This window comes from Anomaloglossus baeobatrachus, chromosome 4 (genome assembly GCF_048569485.1).
Source record: "Anomaloglossus baeobatrachus isolate aAnoBae1 chromosome 4, aAnoBae1.hap1, whole genome shotgun sequence".
Classification (NCBI taxonomy): Eukaryota; Metazoa; Chordata; class Amphibia; order Anura; family Aromobatidae; genus Anomaloglossus; species Anomaloglossus baeobatrachus.
The window spans coordinates 653,745,859-653,766,606 of NC_134356.1; the positions used below are offsets into that span (position 1 = coordinate 653,745,859).

The window sequence follows — 20,748 nt, forward strand, 5'->3', positions numbered from 1 at the left end:
TATTCCAGGTCTTATAGATGCTCAGAAAAACCTATTTCCAACATGAAATTTGGGTTAATTATGACTAAATTGCGCTTTTTGACTTACTTTATAGGGAGCCTTTGGAGTGAGAGGACCTAAAGGAAGCAAAGGTGAAAAGGTAAGAGATGTGTTGGGTAGGCGATGAAGAAAAAATTATAAGAATTGAAGACAAAATAGCTTACAGGAAACACCCCAAATAAAAAAAAGAATTTACACCATAATAGATAGTGTGCCTTTATCTTGTCTAATACAATCCTGATCAATATTTTGGATATTTTTATATTGGAAATAAAATTTTAAAAAAGTACATTCATAACCAGTGCAGTTAGAGATCACTTCTGTTATGATTGACTGATCTAGAATGCTTCTCTAAAGAGATCCAATTTTTTTTTATATTATAGGGAGAAGATGGATTTCCAGGCTCCAAAGGCGATATGGGACTTAAGGGAGACAGGGTAAGCAGGGCCGGCTCCAGGTTTTTGTGGGCCCCGGGTGAACGAGTCTCAGTGGGTCCCATCCACACGTAGAGACGCACATACACAGATACATACACATACATATTTAAAGACAAATTCACAACTGAACTGAAGACTGTGAGTGGCCTCTCCCAGCTATCCAGGGTCCCGGCATTTGCCCATGTGTGCCGGGTGCTCATGCCGACCCTGAGGGTAAGTGATAAACGGCTGGCATTCTGGGCTCTGCATGAGAGAGAAAAAAGCCACCATAGTCAATATATTTTTTTGATTACTGCTCTTTAATTCCTATTTACAGCTAGTGTAAGTAAAAGTTCTCATCATGTACCAAGTCCTGGCCCAGGAGGAATCAGGACCATTACGGGCTGTCTCAGGACCTGAACTCCATAGGTTCCCATTAATTGGAAAAAGGGTTCTTCCGTGCCATCAAACCTGTGCCCAACATTTTCCATATAAATAGATCTGTAGGTCTTGAGGGACAGACTCTTAAGGTCCAGTCACACTAAACAACTTACCAGCGATCCCAACAAAGATAGGGATCGCTGGTAAGTTGCAAGGAGGTTGCTGGTGAGATGTCACACTGCGACGCTCCAGCGATCCCACCAGCAACCTGACCTAGCAGGGATCGCTGGAGCGTCGCTACACGAGTTGCTGGTGAGCTCACCAGCAACCAGTGACAAGCCCCCAGCGCTGCGTGGAAGATGCTGCGCTTGGTAACTAAGGTAAATATCGGGTAACCAACCCGATATTTACCTTGGTTACCAGCGCACGCAGCTACACGTGCAGAGAGCAGGGAGCAGCGCACACTGAGCGCTGGCTCCCTGCTCTCCTAGTTACAGCACACATCGGGTTAATTACCCGATGTGTGCTGCAGCTAAATGTGCACAGAGCAGGGAGCAGCGCACAATGCTTAGCGCTGGCTCCCTGCTCTCCTAGTTACAGCACACATCGGGTTAATTACCCGATGTGTGCTGCAGCTAAATGTGCACAGAGCAGGGAGCAGCGCACAATGCTTAGCGCTGGCTCCCTGCTCTCCTAGCTACAGCACACATCGGGTTAATTACCGATGTGTACTGCAGCTAAATGTGCACAGAGCAGGGAGCAGCGCACAATGCTTAGCGCTGGCTCCCTGCTCTCCTAGCTACAGCACACATCGGGTTAATTAATTAATTACATGTACACAGAGCAGGAGCCGGCACTGACAGTGAGAGCGGCGGAGGCTGGTAACAAAGGTAAATATCGGGTAACCAAGGACAGGGCTTCTTGGTTACCCGATGTTTACTGTGGTTACCAGCCTCCGCAGAAGCCGGCTCCTGCTGCCTGCACATTTAGTTGTTGCTGTCTCGCTGTCACACACAGCGATCTGTGCTTCACAGCAGGACAGCAACAACTAAAAAATGGCCCAGGACATTCAGCAACAACCAACGTCCTCACAGCAGGGGCCAGGTTGTTGCTGGATGTCACACACAGCGACATCACTAGCAACGTCACAAAAGTTGTTCGTTAGCAGCGATGTTGCTAGCGATGTTGCTTAGTGTGACGGGGCCTTTAGGTCCATGTGATAAGTATGACAATTAGGACCATCTATTCATGACCTGCATCAGATGGCAGTTCTCATTTTGATTGTAGTCCAATACAGCACTAAAAGTGAAATAGGTTAAAAGATCACTGACATACATTAGTGAATCACAATAAACTAATTTAACTCAAAAAGGATTAGCATATACAAAAAAAAACACACAGCTGAAAGATAAAGAACCCACAAAGGGTCAAAATGGCCAACTATAGTAATAGAGGATCCTCCAGTGTTCCCAGGACCTTCTGAATCATATTTTCTAGTAGGCCTAAGTTTCACACTAGGTATGGGGGAACACCAGATGAACGGAGGAAGAGGGAAACCCTGTCTCTACGGACGGAGAAAGATGGTGACCCCCTGGTAAAACCCTCCGCTGGCCCCTGGCTCCCCTTATGTCCCTAGATAGGTTCCGTCCCTATACGCTGATCAGGATACCTAGGCCCTGGCTGATTCTGAAATAGGCCCTAGGTAGTGACCGGACTGGATGAGCCAACCCCACTAAGACTTAAAAAACACATGGGAAAACTAATAGGGGATGCAAACAGACAACTTGTCTACAAAATGACTTTGGGAGAATGACAGCAACATACAATGTGTTAAGACAGGAGATTTCAAGCCGAATGCTTGCAATATGAACAGTATAGGAGTAAACTATCACTGGCAACAAACCAAGGGGAAATGCATGTGTATATAGACACAGGGAATGGAGATAAGGTTTAGCAGCTGAATTGCCAAGGTGTCTGCAAGGTCCTAAAGGGGTAAGAGTAAACCCTAACAGAGAAGGTACATAGAACGCCATTCACACCCAGGAAGAAAGAATCGAATATCAAGGAGCAGTTTGGGCAGCCAAATGCAGCGACCCTCTGCAGCCAGACACCACAGGGTTATCTGTCAACCATGACACACCCAAGACACTAAGGACCTTTATTCCAATACTGGTCTCACCAATCAGCTATTGTAATTAAAGAAGCCAATGTTTTATGCAAAACACTTAGTGCTGTAATTGTGTTCTTCCATGATGGGTAGAGGACATCATAGACTTGATCTGTATATATTTCTCATGGCGTCCTTGCTTCTTCTGTGAAAATTATATTGGGTGATAACTCAGCAAAAATCATGGTTGGGTCCCAATTATATTCGTTATTTTTTGGTTTTCTTTATAGGGTGACCCTGGAGTTCTAGGAGGACGTGGTGAAGATGGTCCTGAAGGACCAAAGGGTCAATCTGGACCTTTTGGAGAGATAGGGGCTTCTGGGATTCCTGGGGAGAAGGTCAGTATATTTTTACCATTCCTATTACAGATTGATTGATCATCTGTTAGCCGAATATAATTTTTTCCATATTCACTGATCTTCCATTAGTCAAATATACTTTTTTCTTCTATACATGCTAAGAACTCTTAGACACTACATACTCAGGCAGTGATCTCCGACCTGTAGCTTTTCAGCTGTTGCAAAATGACAACTTCATCCATGGCCTGAGAGCCGACACACTGGAAAATCACAAGTTGGAGGCCACTATTTGATTGACAGGCACATGTGTTGGTCATACACTTCTAATTCAATAATGCTAAGAATCATTTTTGCTTTCCATTTGGTGGTCTCCACAAATATATTCCTTTATATGCACAATGCACATATTTTTCCCAGTTTCTTCATGTTGTACTCTGCATTTTATACCTCCAGGGAAAACTTGGAGTTCCCGGTCTTCCAGGATATCCTGGACGCCAAGGGGCAAAGGTAAGAGTTGCCGGAAAAAAAACCATGGGGATTGACATAAAGAGAATGGCTACCAAGATCTAGAGTACTCATAATGATTGTATCTAAATAGAAGTTTAACACTAGGAGGTTCAGAGGTCAAGGTCACAACTAGGATCCTAAATATCTGCACCTATTAAATACCAAAGCTGTAGGCCAGAAAGGTCATTTTGAGAAAACCTCAGCTGAATTAGCCCAAATTTGTTTTCTATAATCAACTGAGTTGCCGTATCTATCTAGTCTTGATACTTTAAGTAACTCCTCAGAGGTGGAACTATGTGCAACCCAGGCAAAAGCGGCGTATCCTCATCTTAATGGAAAGAGTTAGCAAATCTCTGAAGAACCTCAAGTGCCTGTACACAGTAGATGAATGTCAATCGAACCTGCTACTTTTCGTAAGGTTGGCGGACCATCTAATTTGTATGGATGTGGCCCGAATCTCCTACAAGGGTAGATGTAAGAGAGAAGGACCACACTCAATCAGAGCTGTCCATCAGTATCCCATTGCACTCTTCCCATGCAGACTCGGCTAAAAAAAAATCATGGCGAATATCGGAAGAAATAGATGTTTTCAAAATGAGTGAATAAGGTGTATAATCAATTTTACTAGAACAGAAGTCTATGGAGAGAACCTCATTCTCAGTAAAGGGGAACTTTTGTTGCGCAGGGGCCCTATGGCTATACTATGGGCATGCAACTTTTTATATGAGGAGAAAAAAAAGAGGTCAAACAAATATATCAACCCCTGTCCATATGACCTGTTAAGTCAGATAAAGGTCAAAAACTGTGGTCCCCTACTTAGGGACCCCCTTTATTGGCTACAGTGGAGGACCTCTATTTCTAGCTTGACCAGGGTCTGGGCAGACATTAGTGGCCAAGCTCTAGCGCTACACTATGAAAGATAAAAGCTCTTACAGCAGGAGAATGACAGGAGATAAAAAAAAGCAAGACAATTGAAAACTTGCTCATTTTCATGCTCTCCATCTAGCTGAATCAATTTAGTAATGTGAGAATACCTCTTTAATAATCATTCTCCATAACTAAATTGATTTTACGGTTTTATGTATTTTTTTGGGCTCTTTTGACCGGTATAGATTTTATCTTTTTCTCAATACTACATAAATTATATTTTGGATATTCTATAAGTAGTGTACCAAACTAGGAAATGATTAGTATACTAAATTCACCTTGTAGGGGTCCGTTGGATTTCCTGGACCATTGGGTATGACTGGAGAAAAAGGCAAGCGGGTAAGTTTTATTAAAACCTTCCTGTGGGAAATTTCTAGGAAACCTAAATCAGACCATAGAGTGAAGGTGAGATGGAAACAAGGGAAACAAGAAGCTCCTTCTTACCATTTCTTTCTGTTTTCCTTCCATATAGGGAAGAGGTGGTCAACCTGGACAAGCTGGAACCCGGGGTCCCTCGGTAAGAACATTAGATATTGTGATATCATAAACTTACTTTACAAGGAAGGGTTATTTTCAAGTTGTCTCTTGAGCAGCACACAGTTTTCCAGTCTCCTTACTTCCTGGTTTCTGGCAGGGTAGGCTCTCCTCTTTGAGTGACAGTTCTGGTGAATAGTAGAGCTGTTGTAATAGAACTATAAAGCTCAACCTAGGTTTTGCTCTAACACATCCAGCTATCAGTGCTTTATTCTGGAGTACACACTTAGCACTATATTTACACATAGAGATAACAAGGCATTTGAACAAGTACATAGCTCAGGACGTTTGGGAAAGTGAAAACCATGAAAGCTGTCAATGCTGGAGGCCGATGATTTGACCAGATTTATAATAACAGCTTTTCAGAAGCTAAAAGGGAAGGTATGGAGATGAGAAGCTAATTGCTGTATAGCAATCAATGGGCTGGAGATAAGTGGCTGATATGCTAGGAGTTAACTCCTCTTTTGGAAGAGGAAATTCTATGCTCGCTTGACCAGGGTTTGGGCAGGCATTAGTGGCCAAGATCCAGCTGTACGCTATGTAAGATAAAAGCTCTTACAGCATGACAATGACAGCAGATAGAAATAGCAAGGCAACTGCAAACTTGTTCATTTTAATGCTGTCTGTCTAACAAAAGCAATTTAATAAAGTGAGAATGCCCCTTTAATAATAATCATTCTACATAACTAAATTGATTTAAAGGTTTTATGTCTTCTTTTTCCTTTTGCTCCCTTGACCTTCTCTCTCCAAAATGGGCTTAAACGTGGTAGAGAAGCACTCGGGATTGAGCCCTAAATCTTGACTTAGGACATAGCTGAACTGGAGAGGGTGCAGAGAAGAGCGACCAAGATTATTAGAGGAATGGGTGGGCTGCAATACCAAGACAGGTTATTAAACTCGGGGTTATTTAGTTTGGAAAAACGAAGGCTTAGGGGGGATCTAATCACAATGTATAAATATATGAGGGGACAGTACAGAGACCTTTCCAAAGATCTTTTTACACCTAGGCCTGCGACTGGAACACGGGGGCATCTGCTACGTCTTGAGGAAAGAAGGTTTAATCATAATCACAGACGAGGATTCTTTACTGTACGAGCAGTGAGACTATGGAACTCTCTGCCGCATGATGTTGTAATGAGTGATTCACTACTAACATTTAAGCAGAGCCTGGATGCCTTTCTTGAAAAATTTAATATTACCAGTTATGTATATTAGATTTTATGACAGGGTATTGATCCAGGGAACTAGTCTGATTGCCGGATGTGGAGTCAGGAAGGAAATTTTTTCCCCATTGGAACTTGTTTGCCACATTGGGGTTTTTTTGCCTTCCTCTGGATCAACATGTTAGGCTACGGGTTGAACTAGATGGACTTAGAGTCTCCCTTTAACCTTAAAAACTATGATACTATGATACTATGACTTATGTCTCTTTATGATGTTGCTTTAGGGTACCAGAGGTGAAAGAGGTCAACGAGGACCAACTGGAAAGCCGGGTCTGAAGGTGAGCATTCCTCCAGCTTGAGTTTAGACTCGTCTGCAAGAATTAGGATCAGTGTCCTTTATGGATGTAAGACGTTTATGGGTGATCGCTGTTGTCGAGAGCCAAAGTAAACCTTCTTGGTACAATACCAATGTCATTGAGATTCACCTTTATTTTGCAGGGTGACTCTGGTCACGATGGTGTTCCAGGATCAGCTGGTGATCAGGTGAGTTATGTTCTGCTGGACACTAAATCAATCTCCGCAACACCCAATTTTGACTCAGTCATTGTGGAGCACACCACGGGGTCGGGGAAGATACTCATCACCGGGCCGGTGAGGGTCAGGGGATGTCATGGGTGGCCCTGCTCGGTTTCGTGACCCTGAGGTATCCACGGAGGGGGGGAACTGATTGGAGGAAGATGTGGATAGTTTGTCTCATGACGCCACCTGCGGTAAGCGGCCAGGGATTAGCCACCGCTGCTGTCGCTGTACTCCGGGGTGGATGGTTTCTGCTCCCCACAGGTGAAGCGGGCCTCGGGGAGGAGGATGAGGGGAGTAGTGATGGCTGGCGCCTAAGTGCAGGGCGCATGCGCCGGCAAGGACAGGCGGACACAGTCTATGCGGGTTTCAGGTTTTTTTACTCACAGTTCCAGTTAGTTCAGGAGATACCGGTCACCGCCGCTTTGGGCCCCAGTCGATCCCGAGCAATTCGAGGTCACTGCTGGTGATCCCACTGTGAGTCCTTTCTGGTTGGGGTCCCTCTAATCCAGGTGTAGGTGGAATGTGGAATGGACTGCGGGTGTTTCCTACACTCTCCGCAGACCCTGGAATCCCCTGTATCTGTAGAGAACTCGGGCTGAGCTACCTGCTCCAAGCCGCGGGTCCTATGGCGCTCCCAGAAGTGTGAGGTAATAGGAGATTGGACCGAGGTTCTGACTGTGCTCCCTACCCCAAGTTGTGCCCGGGGTTGACTGACTAAGTGTAAAGATGCTCCTTCCTTTTCCCCAAGGGGTGCCCGCCCCCCAGGTGGTTGTCCTAGTGACCGGGAAAGTCCCATGGTTCGTGATGGCCACCCCCCTATCTACCCCAGGCTATCCTCCCGGTGGGAAAGCACCTAACTTTGTTTGGTGTGTGAATGTGAGAAACACCAGCGATTAACTTCTCCTTACCCAGGATGAGTACTACATCTTAAGAGGGATGCAGTACCCTGTGGCAACTGAAGCCTCAGGGGCTCCACAATTGCATTCAGTGTAACAATATATGCTGATTACTTTGTGAATATGCAATAACTGTAGAAAAAGAGGTGGAATTGAAAAAAAATATATTTATTTCTACATTCTACATTCCATGGGTCAGTACAGTTATAGTGATACCAGATTTATAAGGATTATTTTTGCTTTTACTACTTAAAATTGCCAAAAATTTGGGCTTTAATCACCATTTTCTGAGCTGTAAATATTTTTGACATTTATATATTTGAGAATCTGAAAGTGATTCAGCTATTTTGGATTTTTTTTCTGTTTCAGTATTCACCATTTGGGAAGATTATTTATTGTTTCCCATGCAGCATTATTAAATGTTATTTTTTTTATTTTTTTTAGATATTGTTATTTACATTTGGGGGAAAAGAGAAATTTATGATAAAATAATTAAAACTTAGATTTTTTTTATACTTTTTTTAAGTTTTATTTTTTTTATCTTTTAATTAGTCTCTTTTGGTGACCTGACCTTGGAATTGATCGATCCCCATACCAAGGCTCTGAAACTCGGATGGGTGTATGGGCTGCACCTAGAAAAAAAAATAATTTGGGGGCCTGCATTGATTGCAGGTCAAAGTGACATTTTTATTGGTAGCATCTTTTTTTCTCTACACCATTTGGACCACTGGTTTTGAACATTTTTTGCTCGTTTTTATATCAAACGTGCACTTTTTTGTAAATAAATATATATATATATATATATACTGTGTGTATATACTGTGTGTATAAATATATATATATATACTGTATATATAGTCATTTTGGTCAACATCTTTTAGTAATGTCCCCCATACTGTTCCCCTTCTTGAAGTAATGTTCCCATCCTGGTCCGCATCCTGTGTTAACGTGCCCCAGCCTTGTCCCCTTTAACTTATGTGCCCCATACTTGACCCCATCCTGTAGTAATGTGCCCAATCCTTGACCCCATTCTGTAGTAATGTGCTCAACCTTGTCCTCTTTTACTAATGCGCCTCACCTTCGTCCCTATTCTGTAGTAATCTGCCCCCTCCTTGTCCCCTTTTACTAATGTGCCCCATCCTTGTTCCCATCCTGTAGTAATGTGCCACATCCTGTAGTAATGTGCTCAACCTTGTCCCCTTTTATTAATGTGCCCCACCTTTGACTCCATTCTGTAGTAATGTGCCCAAACTTGTCCCCTTTTACTAATGTGCCTATGCAGGTCCTCTTCTTGTAGTAATATCCCCTTTAATGATCCTCTTTTTGTAGCAATGCCCCATCCTGGTTTCTTATTGTGCCATTCTGCACACACGCACGCACGCACGCACGCACGCACGCACACACACACACACACACACACACACACACACACACACACACACACACACACACACACACACACACTAGCAATGTCCCATCCTGGTTCCCTATTGTGCCATTCTACACACACACACACACACACACACACACTAGCAAAGTCCCATCCTGGTTTCCTATTGTGCCATTAAACACACACACACAAACACACACACACACACACACACATTCTTCTCACCTGTCCCCCATTACCTTGGCGTCCTCTTCCCTGCTGCTTATGGCCTACAGGCATAAGCCCCCCTTGACTATCGCGGCCGCTGTCAGTGTTTCATCTGAAATTCAGATGAATATTTTGCCGCCGCTGCGCAGAGTCAAGCTCTCTCTCCACTATTACAATGGTGGCCGCCAGCCAATCAGATGCAAGCATGTGATGTCATACGCATCAGCTGCTTTTCTCTGATTGGCCAGCGGCAGCCATTGGAATAGTGCAGAAAGAGCCTGACTGCGCGGCAGAGGCAGCAATAAAACGTTCATCTGAAATAAAGCAGTGAGCAGTGACGGCTGCGCACACTGCACCGGCCGTGAACGTCAAGGGAGGCACGTGCCTGCGGGCCGCAAGATGCAGCCTGAGGGGCCGCATGTGGCCCACGGGCCTTGTGTTTGAGACCTCTGTCCTATACAATATGCTGTAAATCCGTAGTATTGTGGTCTAATGTACAATTACCGGTCATCCTTGAAGCCCAGTCACATATGGCTTATCCAGGCCCCCATCTGCCGCACATGTACTGTGGATGTCGCCAAGGGGTTAATAATAAGAGGGGTATTCTAACCCTAGAGATATACTGGGAAGGTATGTCGTAAATGTCCAATAGACACGGGTCACATCTTGAGATTCACACCGATATTAAAGAGGTTTTCTGGTTTTAAATTTGTTTAAAGAAAACAACTGTGCATAATTCACCCTTCCCGGTCCAGTGCTTAGTCTCTGCTGCTGTGCCCAGTGTCTGTTATTGTCTGCAGCGCTGACGTGACATCCTTAGTGCTGTAGCCAATCAGTGATTTCATGGGCTCTACTGGAAATGACAGTTTAATCTGCTCAGAACCACTAAGCTCTATGATTGGCTGCTGCTTTGTCAATATGACGTCAGTGTTGCGGATTATAGCAGACGCTGGTAGCAGTGGCAGACAATCAGTGATGGACCTTGGTAGGGTGACAAAAGCAGTGATTGGTTGTTTCATTTTTTTACATTTCTGCAGCCGGGGGGGGTGTTTAAATCAGAAAACACCTTTAAGAATAAGGGTCCTCCAACCAGTACACTGCCAGACAGAGAATAAATGAAGAAGTTTTGGCCCATGTCCTCTACTATCTCCTTTCACTTTTATGAAAGTTATGGAAACAGCTGAGGTTGCTTGCTTGGCTCTTTGTGTCACTCCCATAGAAGTGAATAGAGTGGTAGGATGGGGCTTGGAGAATCATTGTTCTGGAGATGGGTGCAGCTTCCCAGAGGAGTGACCCATCAGGAATGTTCCACTCTCTTTCCTATAACCACATTTACCGTTCCTATCTTTGTCCTTCTGAATATACAAACTCATTTATTTTTGTCTTTGTAGGGACCAATGGGACCTCAAGGACCAGTTGGATTTGCAGGACCGAAAGGACCCAACGTAAGTAAAGATCACGATATTCTGATATCAGATTTCGGATTGCAAGTCGACCATAATTCTTGGAGATTCAACCAAGCAAAAAGCGATTGTCAACTTATTGCCTATCCTTTCTAACTCAGTATAAGCCCTTCAACCATTGAGGTCTACTGTTCAAGACCACCAGAGTAGAGATGATGTACCCTGAGCTTCTCTCTCTCTGGAGGACCCATCATGTCCAACATTCAAAGACAGAGCATTGATTGCAAAGGGGCACCATGTAATGTTTCATTTCCCCACTTGGTGGTGCTGCAGAGAAATTGAACACTTACTTTTAGGGGCACTTTGCACACTACGACATCGCAAGCCGATGCTGCGATGCCGAGCGCGATAGTCCCCGCCCCCGTCGCAACTGCGATATCCTTGTGATAGCTGCCGTAGCGAACATTATCGCTACGGCAGCTTCACATGGACTCACCCGTCCTGTGACCGTCGCTCTGGCCGGCGACCCGCCTCCTTATTAAGGGGGCGGGTCGTATGGTGTCACTGCGACGTCACACGGCAGGCGGCCAATAGGAGCGGAGGGGCGGAGATGAGTGGTATGTAAATATCCCGCCCACCTCCTTCCTTCCGCATATCCTATGGAAGCCGCAGTGACGCAGGTAGGAGATGTTCTTCGCTCCTGCGGCTTCACACACAGCGATGTGTGCAGCCGCAGGAGCGAGGAACAAAATCGGACCGTCGCATCAGCGTAATCATGGATTACGCCGACGCTGCACCGATGATATGATTATGACGCTTTTGCGCTCGTTAATCGTATCATCGAGCCTTTACACACTACGATGTCGCATGCGATGCCGGAAGTGCGTCATTTTCAATTTGACCCCACCGACATCGCACCTGCGATGTCGTAGTGTGCAAAGCCCGCCTTAGGTTCCGCCAGAGATCACAGCTGATCATTGGATGTCTTGATGGGATAGTACCAAAACATTCCAACAAGAATGAATTGGCCAGATTGGACGAAAATTAATTGGCCAGGGTGGACGACACTTTTAAGTGGTGTTGTCAGTAGTTGTTTTTTTTTTTTGTGAGTTATCAATGAATCATCAGTTTGTCTGCTCTAACTGATATCTACACTTTCTTATCAGGGCGTCCCCGGGAAAGATGGCTTACCGGGGCATGCTGGAACACGAGGAGAGCCGGTGAGTTCTATTATGTTGTATGTCATGAAATCTACTGTTGTAAAATGTTTGGATACTCGTTCTTTTGGGTTATTCTGGTAAAAAGAATTTGTCATGTTATACTTAACACCAAAAAGTTAACAACGCCTCCCATTTCTCATTTTTTTAAGTTTTAGTGTTGAGCCTAAAAAAATTTAATAAATGGTGGTAAACATTGATTTAGTTCACAAACTTTGGTGTCAACACAATGACAAAAGTCTCCTGGTGACTATAATTGGGCCTCTGAGACTCTCACAATCTTGTGACTTCAGATGTCTTGTGTCAGCTGTACAGCCCAAGCCTTCCTCGTACTCTTAGAAGAACAAGGGGTAGTTGGACATTAGAAATGAAATGGAGATCTAGTATCTATATTGCTAATATTTTTTTACTTACCACCAGAAACCTGACATTTTTGTTTCCCTATCTAATATAACAGGGCTTTCAAGGCAAAACTGGTCTTCCGGGGCCAGCTGGAGTTGTGGGGCCACAGGTATGTATGTTATCTACAAAAACAATTGAGATATTATATCTATATCCTTGGAAAACAGGATTATTTAGGTTCTCTTAATTAGGGCAAATCTGGAGAAACCGGCCCCATGGGAGAGCGAGGACACCCAGGATCACCAGGATCTCCCGGTGAGCATGGATTGCCAGGTGCTGCCGGACGGGAAGGTGCTAAGGTAAGGTCCTATTCTCAAACTCTGATTATGTTTAAAAGGTGTTGTAATACTATTGTATGTTTATGAGGATTTCGATAGCGTTAGGGCAATGACAGCCAGAGACGAGTTTGTGGTACAAGATGTTTATGATATGTAACCACGGTAGATACACAACGGAACAAACACAGCAGAACAAACACAGCAGAACAAACACACGAAATACCTTCCCGAAACGGAGCGGAGGGAATTCCCGGGGCCACGCACCGGACTCCCCCAGGGAGACCACCAGAGCGAACCCCTATACAGGGACTGTCCGGCAATCAACCCCGGAAGGCCTAAATGCGCCGCAGCCGGGACACAAGGGGTAAGCGGTAAAGTCCAGAAGTGTCCGTACGGGATGAAAGTCCAGAATGGTTACGAACCGGAAGAAACCGGGCAGACGTGCTGACCAAAGACGGCAGACGGAGTCCGGGCACAGTTTGAAGAAACCGGGTGTGGTCCAGAGTCGGTCGGTAGATTTTCAGGAGGATCCAAAGGTAATCAACTAGCAGCAGCAGTAAAGCAGGAGCACACAGCAAGCAGTATACTCAGGCACTGGACTAGGCTTAGAGGCGGCCTTTTAAGCAGCTGGACAGGAAGTAGGGCAACAGAACATAAAACTCCATGTTAACCGAGGGCAAGCTCTTTCAAAAGAGGACTGGAAAACCCGGAAACCTGACAGGTGTTCACAAACTTCCACAAAATATAAAAAACAGTTATATAGGTGGTCAAAAATTGGCAACACTATGAATTGGCAACACTATAAGGTCTATGATTGTAGGTTGGGTTTTCGCCACGAGAGCTACTCTATCAGATGTTTGCCATTTTTGGCTGGTGGCCATACATTAGGAATTTAAGATTTTTGGAATGACTTTCGTCAGTTTGGACGATAAAGTCATAAAATGTCTGCTTGATCTCTATCATTGCTTGTGACCTGGCTGTGGCTTTGTCAATGGTATACAGATCTGTTGTTTGGTATGAATGACTTTTTAACAACAAGAGTTGATAGTGATAGAAACAATCCAATTTTTTAAGATACCTTCCTTTGGGTGAAATCTATTACATTTGGTCCTGTGACGAAGAGATGGCAATGTTGAGCAAAAATTGGCCTCTAATTTGGTATTTCTGGCTGTCAAAAAGTTCTCTTCATGTATGGCCAACTTTGTTTTGTCTTTGGTAGAGTCCTTCCTTGTCTTTCTCCAGTTGAGAAAGCTTTACTTATTATTTTTCCATGTTTCCCTAGAATGGGTTTTCAAAAACTTGTAAGATGTGGCCAATTATTCATCCCAAAGCACCAAACAAATGAATCATCTGACATGCCGTAAAGATACCTCAGAAAATGGGTTAGTAAGATCCGTAAAGAGGAAACCCACAGATTCCCCAAAAGTAGGGTGATAAAGCCAATATAAGTAGGCCAATGTTATGCGCACACATGAAAAAAATAAAGTAAAAGAAGGTCTCACTCCTTACAACTACACCTTAATCACCAGGTTCTTGCACAGACTAGAGGTCCCAGCTGTGCAGTCCCTAAAGGATCCTGCACAGACTGAAACAACCCTAACCGGGTGACTAAGATGACCACTTGGACCTTCACTGCCTAATCGGCCATCAAGGGTATCACATACCTCTTAAAGAATCTGAGGGAAGGTGCAGCGTAAAAAATAAGTAGAACTAAAATAGATAAGAATGTGCCAGACAGTAAGGGACACTTTGCACACTACGACATCACAGGTGCGATGTTGGTGGGGTCAAATCGAAAGTGATGCACATCCGGCGTCGCAGTCGATATTGTAGTGTGCAGATCCTTTTTAATACGATTAACGAGCGCAAAAGCGTCATAATTGTATCATCGGTGTAGCGTCGGTCATTTCCATAATTTGGAAATGACCGATGTTACGATGTTGTTCGTCGTTCCTGCGGTAGCACACATCGCTGTGTGTGAAGCTGCAGAAGCGAGGAGCATCTACCTGCGTCCCGGCCGCCAATGCGGAAGGAAGGAGGTTGGCGGGATGTTTACATCCCACTCATCTCCGCCCCTCCGCTTCTAATGGTCGCCTGCCGTGTGACGTCGCTATGACGCCGCACGACCCGCCCCCTTAATAAGGAGGCGGGTCGCCGGCCAGAGCGACGTTGCAGGGCAGGTGAGTGCATGTGAAGCTGGCGTAGCGATAATGTTCGCTACGGCAGCAATCACAAGATATCGCACCTGCGACGGGGGCGGGGACTATCGCTGCAGCATCGGTAACACATTGTTACCGATGTCGCAGTGTGCAAAGCCCGCCTAACAATAGGCTGAAAGGCTGTGAATCAAAGCAGGGTCCATGTCACAATATCACCAGCGGGAAAGAGAAGCCAAGGGAAACTTAAAACAGTTACACCCGCCAGATGATAGGGCAGGCAGCATTACATAATGGAAAACACCTGCTGGCAGAAAAGGACTGAACACAAACAAAAGAAGATCAGAACCTGGACAGAGACTGAACCAGACTGACAGATCACAGGAGAAAGGCATTACAGCCAGGTGCTTAATCTCTATCATTATGTGATCTGTTCTGTGCTTCTGTCTATGGGCTCTAGATCTGTTTGGAATAAAGGACTTTTTAACAATCACACCCAACAATAATTAAAAAATTCCAACAAAGTAGATCAACTTTTTCCACAGATGTTTGTTTTCTGTTGGCATCTATTGCGCTTATTCCAGTCACAAAAAAAGTACCGTATATACTGGCGTATAAGACGACTTTTTACCCCCTTAAAATAATGGCTACAGTGGGGGGTCGTCTTATACGCCGGATATACAGCCGGATATATCATATATATCATACCTCGGCAGCAATCTGCGGCGCCGTCACTTTAAGGCGCGCAGACATCCTGTTTTGAATTTCATCTGTGGGCGGAGCTACCGCCTTCTCAGTCCCACAGATGAAGGAGGCGAGCTTCTGTCCGGCGCTGTGTGGGCCCCCTCTCCACCGTGACCTAATCGGGTAAATGCCCTCCCCGCCTCCCCATTATGGGCCCCGATGAGCTGCTTCTAACCCCCCAGATGTATGCCCTGCCAATCCCCCCCCCCCCCGCCGAGCCGCGGGTGCAGGCCCCACAGAGCAGCAGAGTTGTGTGTATTTGTCTGTATGTAGCAGAGTTGTATGTGTTTGTCTGTATGTAGCAGAGTTGTATGTGTTTGTCTGTATGTAGAAGAGTTGTATGTGTTTGTCTGTATGTAGCAGAGTTGTATGTGTTTGTCTGTATGTAGCAGAGTTGTATGTGTTTGTCTGTATGTAGCAGAGTTGTATGTGTTTGTCTGTATGTAGCAGAGTTGTATGTGTTTGTCTGTATGTAGCAGAGTTGTGTGTGTTTGTCTGTATGTAGCAGAGTTGTATGTTTGTCTGTATGTAGCAGAGTTGTATGTGTTTGTCTGTATGTAGCAGAGTTGTATGTGTTTGTCTGTATGTAGCAGAGTTGTATGTGTTTGTCTGTATGTAGCAGAGTTGTATGTGTTTGTCTGTATGTAGCAGAGTTGTATGTGTTTGTCTGTATGTAGCAGAGTTGTATGTGTTTGTCTGTATATAGCAGAGTTGTGTGTGTTTGTCTGTATGTAGCAGAGTTGTATGTGTTTGTCTGTATGTAGCAGAGTTGTATGTGTTTGTCTGTATGTAGCAGAGTTGTATGTGTTTGTCTGTATGTAGCAGAGTTGTGTGTGTTTGTCTGTATGTAGCAGAGTTGTGTGTGTTTGTCTGTATGTAGCAGAGTTGTATGTGTTTGTCTGTATGTAGCAGAGTTGTATGTGTTTGTCTGTATGTAGCAGAGTTGTATGTGTTTGTCTGTATGTAGCAGAGTTGTATGTGTTTGTCTGTATGTAGCAGAGTTGTGTGTGTTTGTCTGTATGTAGCAGAGTTGTATGTTTGTCTGTATGTAGCAGAGTTGTATGTGTTTGTCTGTATGTAGCAGAGTTGTATGTGTTTGTCTGTATGTAGCAGAGTTGTATGTGTTTGTCTGTATGTAGCAGAGTTGTATGTGTTTGTCTGTATGTAGCAGAGTTGTATGTGTTTGTCTGTATGTAGCAGAGTTGTATGTGTTTGTCTGTATGTAGCAGAGTTGTGTGTGTTTGTCTGTATGTAGCAGAGTTGTATGTTTGTCTGTATGTAGCAGAGTTGTATGTGTTTGTCTGTATGTAGCAGAGTTGTATGTGTTTGTCTGTATGTAGCAGAGTTGTATGTGTTTGTCTGTATGTAGCAGAGTTGTATGTGTTTGTCTGTATGTAGCAGAGTTGTATGTGTTTGTCTGTATGTAGCAGAGTTGTATGTGTTTGTCTGTATATAGCAGAGTTGTGTGTGTTTGTCTGTATGTAGTCTTATACAGTGAGTATATCCCAAATTCTATATTTTTAGGGCAGAAGTTGGGGGTCGTCTTATACGCCCAGTCGTCTTATACGCCGGCATATACGGTACTGATGTTGGGCAGAGAATTGGCTTCTAAATTGATCTTTTTACCTGTCCAAAAAATCTGGTGTATAACCAACCTTATGCTGTGTCTTTGATCGAGATTAGAACATTATAAATATTAAGGCTCTACCACGCTTCTAAGATGAAAGATAACAAGGTTGCTAGCAATAATGGGGTACTTTCCTGTAGGAAAATGTGTCCTATCCGATTTATATATTTTGAGATTAGAACGTATCTAAAAATTATGGAAATCAAACACCCTACGCTAAAGGGACAACCCTGGGGTGATATTATAGGCCAGCTCTCCCTCAACATCTCCATTTCCCTCCATTATTACCGATGCTCCCGATGAGAACTGCTCTCTCGGATATTTTCTGTTTTAGGCTGTAAATCAGGAATTTCACATGACTGTCTTATGAATAGAACTTGTCATTCATAGTTGGTTTATGAAACTTGTCATATTGGACGACAAAAGTCATAAATTAAAATGACGAATCTCTAATGCGGGCTTCACACGAGACGATCCATCGTGCGATCTTATAAGCGATCGCACCCGCCCCCGTCGTTTGTGCTTCACGCGCAATTAGTTGCCCGTGGCGCACAAAGTCGTTAACCCCCTGTCACACGCACTTACCTCCCGGGCGACGTCGCTGTGGGCGGCGAACATCCTCTTCCTTAAGGGGGAGGGACGTTCGGCGTCACAGCGACGTCACACAGCGGCCGGCCAATAGTAGAAGTGGAGGGGCGGAGATGAGCCGGACGTAACATCCCGCCCACCTCTTTCCTTCTGCATTGCCGGCGGGACGCAGGTAAGCTGTAGTTCGTCATTCCCGAGGTGTGACACGGAGCGATGTGTGCTGCCTCGGGAACGATGAACAAGTGGCGCGCAGAAGGAGGAACGATTTTTTTAAACTGAGCGACGTGTCAACGGTGAACGAGAAGGTGAGTATTTCTGCTCGTTCACCGTCGCACGTAGCTGTCACACGCTACGATATATCAGATGATGCCGGATGTGCATCACTACCGACGTGACCTCGACGACATATCGCTCGATATATCGCACAGTGTGAAGCCCGCATCACTGACCCCTTTTGTAATCGGTGACCTGACCTGGGCTTCTATTGATGGGATGTAAACTGTCCATTTTTCAACAACCAAACCCAACTATTGATTGATTGATAAAATCCAACACAGTAGACCAACGTTTTAACAAATGTGAAGAAGAAGTACTGATGTTGGCCTAAAATTGACCTCTAAGTTGGTCTTTTTGGACGTCAAAAAATTATCGTGTATGGCTGACTTTATGTTTAGCTTTTGGTCGAAAACATTTAATAAAAATGACAGATGTCAAACATCCTACACCAAAGTGCCAACATGAGAGTGATATTGTACACCAGTTCTTCCTCATCATTCTCCAATCGGGTATATAATTTTTCACATCCTCACATTATTTTAAGAAAGGGTTTAAAGAGCTGACTAGTTTTTAATTAATTCCTTAAAGACTGGGCAATTTTTCATTTTTGCGCTTTCGTTCGTTTTTTCCCTACCCCTTATTCTAAGAGCCATAACTTTTTTTTTAGAACAAAGCACGAAAGGATCCGGCTGGACTCCAAAGGATAAATAAAAAACTTTTCTTTATTTCATCTTGGTTAAAAAAACATCCATAGTAAATGTAAAGATACCGGCTCATACACGCTGATAGATGGCAGATGTATACCACACTATGCGTTTCGGCGAGACGCCTTCTTCAGGTCAACAAAAAGATCTTTTCTTTAACTTTTCTGTCGATAAAGCAGTGTGAGGGCTTGTTTTTTTGTGGGACGAGTTTTACTTTTGAATGACTCCATTAATTTCATCATACGATGTAATGGTAAGCGGGAAAAAGATTCCAAATGTGGCGAAATAGAAAACAAAGTGAAACTCTTCATTTGATTTTTTTATTTACACTGTTCATTATACCATAAAACTGACCTGGCAGTATGATACTCCAGGTCAGTACGATTACGTAAATACCAAACATGTACAGTTCTTAACTTAAGTGGTGAGAAAAAATTCAGAAATATTGGAAAAAAAATCCTGCTTTTGTCGCAACTTTCCGAAAGCCTTAAAGGGAACCTGTCACCAGATTTGGGGCCTATAAGTTGCGGCCACCACCACTGAGCTCTTATATACATCATTCTAACATGCCGTATATAAGAGCCCAGGCCGCTGTGTAGAACGTAAAAATCACTTGATAATACTCACCTAGGGGGCGGTGCGGTGTAGACTGGTCGGATGGGTGTCTCCGTTCTCCAGTACCAGTGCCTCCTCTTTCGGCCACTTTGTCCTCCTTCTTCTGAAGCCTACGTCATATACACCTGCCGGTCCCGCACAGGCGCACTACAATACTTTGATCTGCCCTGCGCAGGACCTCAATGCCGGCAAGTGTGGATGACGTAGGAAGCGTCATGCACCCCGGCTTCAGAAGAAGGAGGACAAAGCTGGTCGAAAGAGGAGGTGCCGGTACTGGAGAACGGAGACGCCCATCCGACCAGTCTGCACCGCAGCGACCGTTAGGTAAGTATTATAAAGTGATTTTTTTGTTCTACACAGAGGCCTTGGCTCTTATATACAGCATGTTAGAATGCTGTATATAAGAGCCCACTGGTGGTGGCCGCAGCTTATAGGCCCCAAATCTGCTGACAGGTTCCCTTTAACGTTTTCAATTTCTGGGATATGGAGCTGTGAGGACTTTTTTTTGTGTTTCAACCTTATGTTTTTATTGATATTATTTTGGGGTATATACAATGTTTCGATCGCCTGTCATTACATTTTTTTTTCTTTTGTTGCGGAGGTCGATAAACTGCAATTCTGGCACTTTGATTTTTTTTTTTCTTGCTACCCTGTTTAGCGATCAGAATAATTTATTGTATATTATGATAGATTGGACATTTCTGAACGCAGAGATACAAAATATGTGTTTGTTTGGTTTTTAGTTGCTTTATTCTCAATTGGGGCAAAAGGGGGGTTGCTTAAACATTTGTGTTTCTTTTTATATTTTTCTTATGTTTACAAACTTTTTTGAGAAAAAAATTTCAGTCTTTACTAAAATAGTCTGTGACGCCCTGGCCTATCAGGTCGTCACAGGGTTCCGTGCAATCTGCCCTTCTGCATGGTACCCACTCCTCCTTGGTTAGGGGTCCTGTCCCTTTGGTGTTGCTAAGAACAGGTGTACACAAATCCTGAGGAACACTCTGTACCACAGCCACCAAACACCCATTGGGCATCCTGAGGGGAATAGGGCCACCCAGATGGAGTGTTGGAAGAGGGAGGGCAGAGATGTCAGTAGAGTTGAGGAGTAGAGTTGAGCAGTGAGCAGCGGTGACAAGACAGGTCACGCTGTGGAGCTGGGCTCCTGTACCCGTCCCAGGTGCCAGACGTTGGCCTGGCCCAAAGGAGCCGGAACCCCGGTCGCAGGGGGTAGTG

General features: G+C 44.3%; 1 protein-coding gene across 1 annotated transcript in view; it reads left to right on the forward strand.

Moving 5' to 3' along the window:
* The window catches only part of COL5A3 (collagen type V alpha 3 chain), a 307,612-nt gene that overhangs the window by 228,056 nt on the left and 58,808 nt on the right, over window positions 1-20,748 (forward strand). The window contains exons 27-38 of the mRNA XM_075346486.1: window positions 95-139; window positions 423-476; window positions 3,234-3,341; window positions 3,756-3,809; window positions 5,022-5,075; window positions 5,209-5,253; window positions 6,718-6,771; window positions 6,932-6,976; window positions 10,897-10,950; window positions 12,075-12,128; window positions 12,583-12,636; window positions 12,719-12,826. Coding sequence (XP_075202601.1) covers window positions 95-139; window positions 423-476; window positions 3,234-3,341; window positions 3,756-3,809; window positions 5,022-5,075; window positions 5,209-5,253; window positions 6,718-6,771; window positions 6,932-6,976; window positions 10,897-10,950; window positions 12,075-12,128; window positions 12,583-12,636; window positions 12,719-12,826 — 729 coding nt within the window. The remainder of the gene's footprint in view (window positions 1-94; window positions 140-422; window positions 477-3,233; window positions 3,342-3,755; window positions 3,810-5,021; window positions 5,076-5,208; window positions 5,254-6,717; window positions 6,772-6,931; window positions 6,977-10,896; window positions 10,951-12,074; window positions 12,129-12,582; window positions 12,637-12,718; window positions 12,827-20,748) is intronic.